The sequence below is a fragment of the Limulus polyphemus genome, unplaced genomic scaffold, assembly GCF_000517525.1.
Source record: "Limulus polyphemus unplaced genomic scaffold, Limulus_polyphemus-2.1.2 Scaffold321, whole genome shotgun sequence".
Taxonomy (NCBI): Eukaryota; Metazoa; Arthropoda; class Merostomata; order Xiphosura; family Limulidae; genus Limulus; species Limulus polyphemus.
The window spans coordinates 64,674-73,922 of NW_013665931.1; the positions used below are offsets into that span (position 1 = coordinate 64,674).

The 9,249-nt window shown below is 35.5% G+C and overlaps 1 protein-coding gene across 10 annotated transcripts in view; it reads right to left on the bottom strand.

The window, feature by feature from the left end:
* LOC106457358 (NGFI-A-binding protein 1-like) overlaps positions 1-9,249 on the bottom strand; it is a 165,520-nt gene that overhangs the window by 59,204 nt on the left and 97,067 nt on the right. For all 10 annotated transcript variants that reach the window (XM_022383250.1, XM_022383256.1, XM_013916770.2 and 7 more), the window contains one exon: positions 6,177-6,487. In XM_022383250.1, the coding sequence (XP_022238958.1) occupies positions 6,177-6,487 (311 nt within the window). The remainder of the gene's footprint in view (positions 1-6,176; positions 6,488-9,249) is intronic.

Genomic DNA, 9,249 nt, shown 5'->3' on the forward strand with positions numbered 1-9,249 from the left:
GTAGCTTTGCGCGAAATTCAAAAACAAACAAAAACAAATGTTCACTTATTCGAAGGAATAACACGCCAATATGCGTAAAACTTTGCCTTACCTACTTTTAGACAATATTATTGAACCAACATTTTAACTCTTTGCATTAAAAAATATACATACATTAGAAACATTAAATGCTATATTTTTATTACTGATGTCATTTGCACTGTGGCGTTTCTAGGATTTTTATGGGAGGGAGGTAGCTGCGGATGGGGTGCAAAGAATTAGTTGGCGCATAAAAAAAAGGGGGGTCTAAGCTACACGAGGGCTATCTGCGCTAGCCGTCCCTAATTTAGTAGTGGGAAGTTATCACCACCCACCGCCAACTCTTGGGCTACTCTTTTACCAACGAATAGTGGGATTGACCGTCACATTATAACGCCCCCACGGCTAATAGGGCGAGCATGTTTAGTGGGACGGGGATTCGAGCCCGCGACCCGCAGATTGCGAGCCGAGCGCCCTAACCACCTGGCCATGCCGAGCCCAGGGGGGGGGGGACAAGTGTTATTAAATACAAAAGAAATAAGCTTTTTTTTTTTGCTTTTAAGAAGAAGCCATTTATTATCAAACAAGCCGAAATTACCCCAGGATCTCATTACACAGCTTCGTGGTGCTGCTCCAAACTACTACTAAACCCACACCCTAGGTTTCATCTGATTGGAGATCTTTCGGTTCCAGTTACGTAGTATGGCTACACCAACCGACAAAAAAATATTTGATGTCAGTGGGAGTTATAATGTAGGGAGAATTTAAAAATATTAAAAGTCTGTATCCTTATATTTCAGATGGGGGTTGCTGGGGGAAGAGTTCTTCAATGGGGGTCTGCCCACACCACCTCAGTAGACACGCCATTGCATGTGCAGATTATTTCGGCACCGACACGCTGATGGCGGTGATATTGCCGCAAGTTAAGTAATACGTATTCGATTGTACGGCATTGTTTTTAACCGTATGTTTTACAGTGTGATAGCCCATACATTCCTTATTCTAAGCTAATCTCGTCGCTACCAAAAATATTAAAAATTTTAAGAGTATACAAAACGTATTTCATAACAGACCCTTTCTTTGATTAATGAGGTTGCATAAGCAATTCTCATTTTTCGATTAAATATAATTAGTTTCCCTCCGAGTTAATTAAACCTCAATGAAATCATATGACATTTACAACACACACGTGTAACACGTCGCATTTATTGGCTCAACTACATACACTCTCGTACATTAAGCAGAAACGTATACGCCACACCCACATACAAAAATAGATGATATACTTACATCCTTCTTACGAATGATATCAGTATCGAAGAAAAAGAAATGTACATTAGTTCAACAGCCACGCAATGCTGGCTATAACTTAAGATTCAATTCTATAGTTTCTTTACTTAACCTTTTAACGAAATATGTAAACCGTTCTTCAGAGTTAAACACACACATTAAGTCAGGTTCTTCGAGAGGCCTACATCAACAAGTCTTGCTATTCTGTCAGTTGGGTAGAGTTTTATATTACAATTTGTGTCTAACTGTGGTTGCTCTAAAACTTGTCAAGTAGTCGTTGTTTATTTTATAAACCAAACTTTAGAAACACTAAATCGAAGTTTTAATGGACTCTCTCACGAGACGGTAATTAGAAAACGAAGTTTTAAACTCAGTAAGTTACATGTGTAATATACTGAAATATAAAACTAACACAGCTTCAGAATTGTTTTTTCAAACCAGATGTTTCGGGATGCTCCATAACTATACTGTTCGATGTTTAAATCGGGTTTAAATAAACTATGGCATAATCTGAACTGTTGTATCAATCTTTATTCAAATTACGCTAGATTTTAAGCCATAAATAGAAGGTTATCTTGACGACTGCAGCCCAGAATTAATAAATGTTTATTCAGTTTAGTTGCCATATAAAACTCAACATGATAAAATGAAACTTCGTTTTTTTCATTGTTATTAGCTTTCAAATATAACAGTGCAGACTGAAGAGTTGTAACTGCACCAGAAATGAAAACTAACACGACTTCAGATTACGCAGTAGTTGTTTATTTAAACTAGATTTTAAAAAAATCAGACGGTAAAGTTTATGATGCTGTGAATCCTTGAAGAAGGATGCCGAAACGTCCATCGCTGTCATGATTAGTTGCTTACACGATCATCTACGAGTCTAATTATTAAACAGTTACTAGTGTATACATTTGATTTACTAGATACTAATTACTAACCAGTTTTTTTTTTTATCATGCGGTTCGGCTGCTAATCTATCGCCGACATATCAAAAGTTTGAGCACATGCGATATGTAATATGGCCACACGTGAAAGAGAAGATTCGAGAATTCATGAAAAATATTCCGCAGTGTAATTCACAATACCTATAAAAGTCCCATTCCTAGACGTCATGGTTGTCAAGATACATAACTTATATACCATTAGAGTTTAGAGGATGCCCACAGATACAAGACAGGAGTCATAGACTGCCTAGTTTCAAGAATAAACAAGATTTGTGACAGGTAAATGTCTCGACTATGAAACAAACCACTCTCTTTATAGTGTTGAGGCAGTCTATGACACCTGTGGTTTCAAGAATGAACAAGAAGGAGGAGGAAGAAGAACACATCAATACAACTCTAATCGACAATGGATACTCGAAACACTTGATAAAGATGAAAATAAGGAAGATAAACACCAAGAATAAGCAGGAAGAAAATTAGAGATGCACAGCCATATTTCACTATATCAAAACGTAGGAGGGTATGTAAAAAAAAAGGATAAAACCAGAAAGTATTTATAAACCACAATACAATACGATCACAATTAGTACATGTCATACCATCTAGAGACCCAACGGAAACCAGAAACACCATTCACAACATCCATTGTAAATGTGGACTGGAATACATTGGAGAAAATAAAAACATAACAAAAGTTAGAATTCAGGAGCATAATAGACATAAAAGATTCTGTAATACCAATCTATTTGCAATAGTCCATCATTCCAGAGAAAACCATACAATATACTGGATTAATACTAATATAACGGGATATGAACCACATATTAGAAAAATAAAATAATGATACAAAAAGCCCTCTACACCCATCTAAATAATAACAAACACAACCTCAGTAGAAATCAGTAAATCCTGGATAACCAACCCTCTTGAAAATATTAAAATAAGTTAGGCTTAATGGAAGAGTAAAATTCGACATAAAATATTCTTCATGTTGTACAGCCAGACATGACATACTACAACTGATATCGAAGAAAAAATATTTAGGTCAACAAGTATTAGTCTAGCGGTCAGGCAAGAAAATACTGATATAAAAACTGATAAAATGACTACATTCAAGAACGATATTTTAACCTATATATTTACAGGGATAAACAGGTGCTGGTGGTTTTCAAGAAAAAGTAACGAAAACGATTCAATTTGTACGTCTCTAAAGCCTGTAGGTATTATTGAAATAGATTACTGGTTCTACAGAACAATGCTGAAGGTAATTCAATTTTTAGATTTATGCTATGGGGAACGTGCTATAGGTTTCACGGATCAATGGTGAAGGTAATTCAATGTTTAATTTTATTCTATGGAGCAGGTGCTATAGGTTTCAAGGATCTATGGTTCAGGTAATTTAATTTTTAGGTTTATGCTATGGAGAAGGTGCTATAGGTTTCACGGGTGAATGCTGAAGGTAATTCAATTTTTAGATTTATGCTATGGAGAAGGTGCTATAGGTTTCACGGGTGAATGCTGAAGGTAATTCAATTTTTAGATTTATGCTATGGAGAAGGTGCTATAGGTTTCACGGGTGAATGCTGAAGGTAATTAAATTTTTAGATTTATGCTATGGAGCAGGTGCTATAGGTTTCACGGATCAATGGTAAAGGTAATTCAATCTGTTTCTACTGCTAGTTCCACAGACCTATGTTGAAGTAAATTTCATAATTATTTTTATGCTGGGCTGGGAGTGATCTAAAGGTTAGCTGAGAAACTGGGGGTTCTTGTTTGAGCCCCATGTCCGCAAAATCACGCTCCGCACTTTGGGACCGTGAATGTGTCATAAGAGTGACGGTAAAATCCTATTATTTGATTAGAGTAGCCAAAGAGTTGAATATGGGTGCTGTTGGCTTGCTGGTTCTCCTGGTTGATAGTACAGTTTATTAAGTAATAATAATAATAATAGTAATAAATAACTCGTGCTAAAATTAATCAAATAATATTGTGTTATTAATTTTTACCCTAATTATGGTTTGTAAGAGACTTAAATGAAATTGATAATAATTACAATTCTCGTCCTAAACCTAGTTCACGTCATAATAATCGTTGTTCATGCAACTGATGATATAAATTGTTTTTGTTTTTTTAATTATGCACAAAGCTACACAAGGGCTATCTGTGCTCTGCCCACCACGGGTATCGAAACCCGGTTTCTGGCGTTGTAAGATCGCAGACGTACCGCTGTGCCACTGGGGGGCGATGATATAAATATTGCCTCAACCACTGCTATACGTGGCGTATCACAGCCGGCCTGATGAATCCTGGTATTGGAAAGGTTCGTCAGCATTGGATATACGGTAGGTTGACTACATGTTTTCGTTTGCTCTCACTCTTAGTTCTTAGAATTCTCTCTATCTAGTACAGCGGTTCCCAAACTGTGGGTCGCGATCCAATGATGGACCGCAAGAGGTATCGACGTGAGTTGCAGTTAATGCAAAATAAAACACATATATATAAATATATTTTAATTTTTGTATAAAATAATGATCCTAAAATGTTTTAAACAAACAAGTAAAAAGACATAAATCATAAGCGTACTACTACTAAACTTTAATATATTAGAACAGTAACTCCTCTAACAACCCCAGAGGTCTCAGAAAATCACCTTGAGGGTCGTGATTCAGGAAGTTTGTGAATTCCTGCAAGTCTAGTCTAAGTTCCAAATTGGGGACTGTTAGCGTACATAGCCTTTTTTGTATTTATATATACGCGAATATCCGAAACAAAGATTTAAACTCTCGAACGAATACTATAGAATACGTTATTGAAGTTGCAGAACAGTATTGAAGGCCATTCAATCTGTAGGCCACAAGATAGAGTTGAAACAGAACACTTGTTATAATACAGTGTTGAGGTGTAGTAAGGGAGGTTGAAATAACAACAACAAAAATGTCAAGTTTGGAATTTTAAAAAAGCAGCATTATACTGTAATACACGGAGGATGTCGTTTTTAAAATTGTATCTGTCACAAAACAAAATTGATGGAAAACATGGCTGTATTAAGGCCAGTTATCATAAATACTCTCTGGATATTCCACGGCAGCATACAGTAGTATTTGTATGTTATGGTAATACAAGTACTCAGCAATGAAGTTGAATCACTTTTTAATTCTATTTCTACAGTCCAGATTTACACGGAATTCATCTAAATGTTCTCTTTTACACCTAAAACTAAACAGAGAGACCCAGTATCCCCTTCCCCCAAACCCCATCATCCTTTCACTGACACTGAAGAGTTTTAACAACTTAGTTGAAGTGTTCTAGTTACCTACAAACAACTTTTTTGTAGTGCCTACGCTTGATATAATAAGTCCATTAACTAGAATTATTGAAGGAGTGACGGCTTTTTGATCCTATTTTTGGTGGGTTCATCACTTGGTTGGTCTCTTATAACGTGTGATTCGAACACAAAAATACTATTAACATTACAACCAATCGCACTAATAATAAGTCCATTAACTAGAATTATTGAAGGAGTCACGGCTCTTTGATCATATTTTTGGTGGGTTCATCACTTGGTTGGTCTCTTATAACGTGTGATTCGAACACAAAAATACTATTAACATTACAACCAATCGCACTAATTATCACTGTAGATCTCATTCATTATTTATCAGTTCTTTACACTGAGTGTGGTAAAAGGCAAAAACATCGAATTATCCAATAGAGCCAATAGCGAATGGTACACAAACAAGTCAGTAATTTAATGTTTAAAAAATTCACAAGTCCTAAAGGTGTGGCAGTGATGTTAAGTGATCACATCTAAAGTTTTTCAACATCGTCATTATTAAACACTTCATGTACTAAAACAGTCCGAACATTGATGAAAGTTAAAAATGATAGAAGAATACATGATATTCTAACATATGTACCTACCTGTTGAAAAAATGTCTGGTTGAAATGCTGTTGTGATTGATGTTTGGGATGTTGTTGTTGTTGCTGCTGTAATTGGCATGGGGAGGTTGTGTCCTTTCTTCCAGGGGAAGGGGAGGACTGGCTGCTGGAGGGGAGCATGGGGACTGGCGGGCTGGGGCGAAGTGGCAACCCGGTTGGTTGCAGGAGAGCGTTGACACCACTGTTACCACCGCCCCCTGGTCCTGGTCCCGGCCGACTTACCGAAGGCATGTTTAGCGGGTGGTTAGAAGGGTTTGGAAGGAAACTGGGAATCAAAGGTGCTTGAAACATGGCTGTAAAAGTAATAAATAAATAAATTCATTAATCAGATATTTTGGTTAAGATGCAAAAAAAAATCCCACCAGAGATACAAGTTTCTGTAACTTATAATCGGAATACTAATATCCTAAGCCACGAATACCTTCTACAAACAGTAAATGTAGATCTAACAAGAAAATTCATGTATTTTCAGTTATCCATTCCTATAATAAGCTGTTGTTTTTTCTATCAAAATATAAACTATTGAAGCTCTCCCTACGTCATTTATTGTAAATACTTTTGTAACAATTATAGTTCTTTTTAGCATCTTATATGTCAGTATCTTACATGGTTTACATTACGCAACTTTATTTAAAACAATGGATAAAAACGTGTTTGGCAAATAGTAAACCAAAAATTTTCCAAATTTAATGTCCCCAATGTTCTTACTAAATTAATAATAGTTAACAAATATTTTAGTTTATAAACATCATTAAACCAATGTATGTTATCTCCTTGTTAAAGGTTTTAAACCACTCATGAACTCGGCGAAGAATAAACAAACATTTTTTGAGTCTAAAAGGTGAATTCTAGAGCCCTGAACCACATGATTAAGTATATTTTAAGAAGAATCTTTAAAGACGTTCATTTCTGCATCAGTATTTGTGTATGCTGAGTAATCAGCCAATACCGGCAAAAGGGCATTTTAAGTATCTGTAATATTATTGTTTCTATTAAAAAACGTATATTGTTAATAGTTGTAGAAAAAAGTTACTAGACCATGCCAGTTAAAACCGGACCTCTTGTTTACGTCACCCAGATAACACTTATATTGTCTTGGTAATTCAACAATATCGAATGTGTGCGATTCTTTCTGTTGAAGTTTCTTGTTTTTTCTACAGGTCACATGACTCATTCAGAATTAGCTGGTATTTCAATGAGTTGTTTACGCGACAACTGACAATCGGGAAATATAGGTTAAAACAATTCTTTGTGAAATATGTAGTCTTTTATTCTTTATGCATGTGTTACCTGTCGCCAGTGGGTCAACGTTAAGTTTCAAGACGTAAAAGGCTAAAATCCGGGGTTTCGATTCCCCAGGGCGTTTAGGTTTGCGTTAAAAAAAAACAAACATCTTACTTAAACAAGAGGGAATCTTCAACAGCCGCGGAACTTGAAATTATTCTAGGCACGATTAGAGTAAATTAATCTATGAGACATGTTATTAGCTATATTTTTGTGCACCACCAATACCAAGCGTGGGACGCGCGTATACCCGATTCGATCTCTACTAGCCTACCCTCAAACTGAAATTCTTTTAGGCAGGATTGGAGTAAATTAATCTACAAGGTCTTGGGCGTGGTCAAATACATCAATCAAAAGGGTTTGACCTCCTAAGTCCAAAGCTGTAACTAGATCTCAAATCGGTCAAGAGCTGACTGAGATACGGGCTAAATGTTTGTACTTGAAAAAACTTAAGAGTCATTCTATGAGCCGCTATGCCGTGACTGAAAATCAGTTCGCCCAGGGATATTTTATACACGAAAATAAGTGCTATTGACTCCAATAAAATAAAATAAATCAGTACTGGACTATTCTAGAACTACTCAACTTACATTTAGTAGTTTACACTACAACAGAAAATACGTTGATAACGTGTACCACATAAAGTTTTTCTTTAACAAGAGGATCGTGTAGTCAGAAAATAAAAAACCCATAAAACAAGCAAAAAATTATAAATATCACACACACGCTTTGAAAAATCATAAAGCAAACTACAGATGAATAAATTCATAATTGCTACTAACTTTTACTTTCTCAACTGAAAGGATATTTTGCAGTATCACAAACACCACTCTTCTGAAGTGAAATCTCTAATGATTATGTATATTTGTTTATAGTAAAACTGCTACGACTATCTACCGCTGTTACTACTTTTGAACTACAGACCAAAGAAAGTGCAACCGGGACTGGTAGTACCCACTGGCTACTCTTGTACCAACGAATAGTGGGATTGACTGTTACATTATATCGACCCCACGGCTAAAAGGGCGAACATGTTCGGCGTCGTGTAACCTGTAATGAATCTAATTCTTTTTTTTTAAGATAAAAACGTTCCTTAGAGTTAGAGAATTAGGTAAATTTATGCAATTATTCTGTCTAATTTTCGGTAATTGTGTTTTACTTTTTTTTTAAAAAAAAGGTATTTTACCTTTTGAGAAATTTGTAATAATTCAAAAAAATGGTATTTGAAGGTTAAATAACAACTCATGAGGATAATTTTTACAGTTCCTAATCAAAAAGGGAAAAACGGTTAAAAACTTAAATTTTGATATTTTACAAGCTTCACTACGATAACTAACAGACGTTTGGTGACACAAGGAAATCATTTTTCAGTGTTGATTTTTTGTTTTGTTTGGAATTAAGCACAAAGCTACACAATGGGCTATCTGTGCTCTGCCCACCACGGATATCGAAACGCGGTTTCTAGCGTTGTAAGTCCACAGACATACCGCTGTGCCACTGGGAGGCTTCAGTGTTGAGGTTTTTAAAATTGATAATGGATTCAATCTTCTTTATTTATCAAAGAGAGATATTTGAACTGAGAGAAGTACTGTTCATATAAAAAATAACTACATCCCATACAATATACAGAATGTAACCATGCATTATGTCACATGCTACGTCTATAAACTATCATATATTCATATTCAACATACCGTGCACGGTGTAAATAATCGTAGAAAAAACAGTACAGATAATCCATATAATAATATAAATGTATACCGTATTTTTC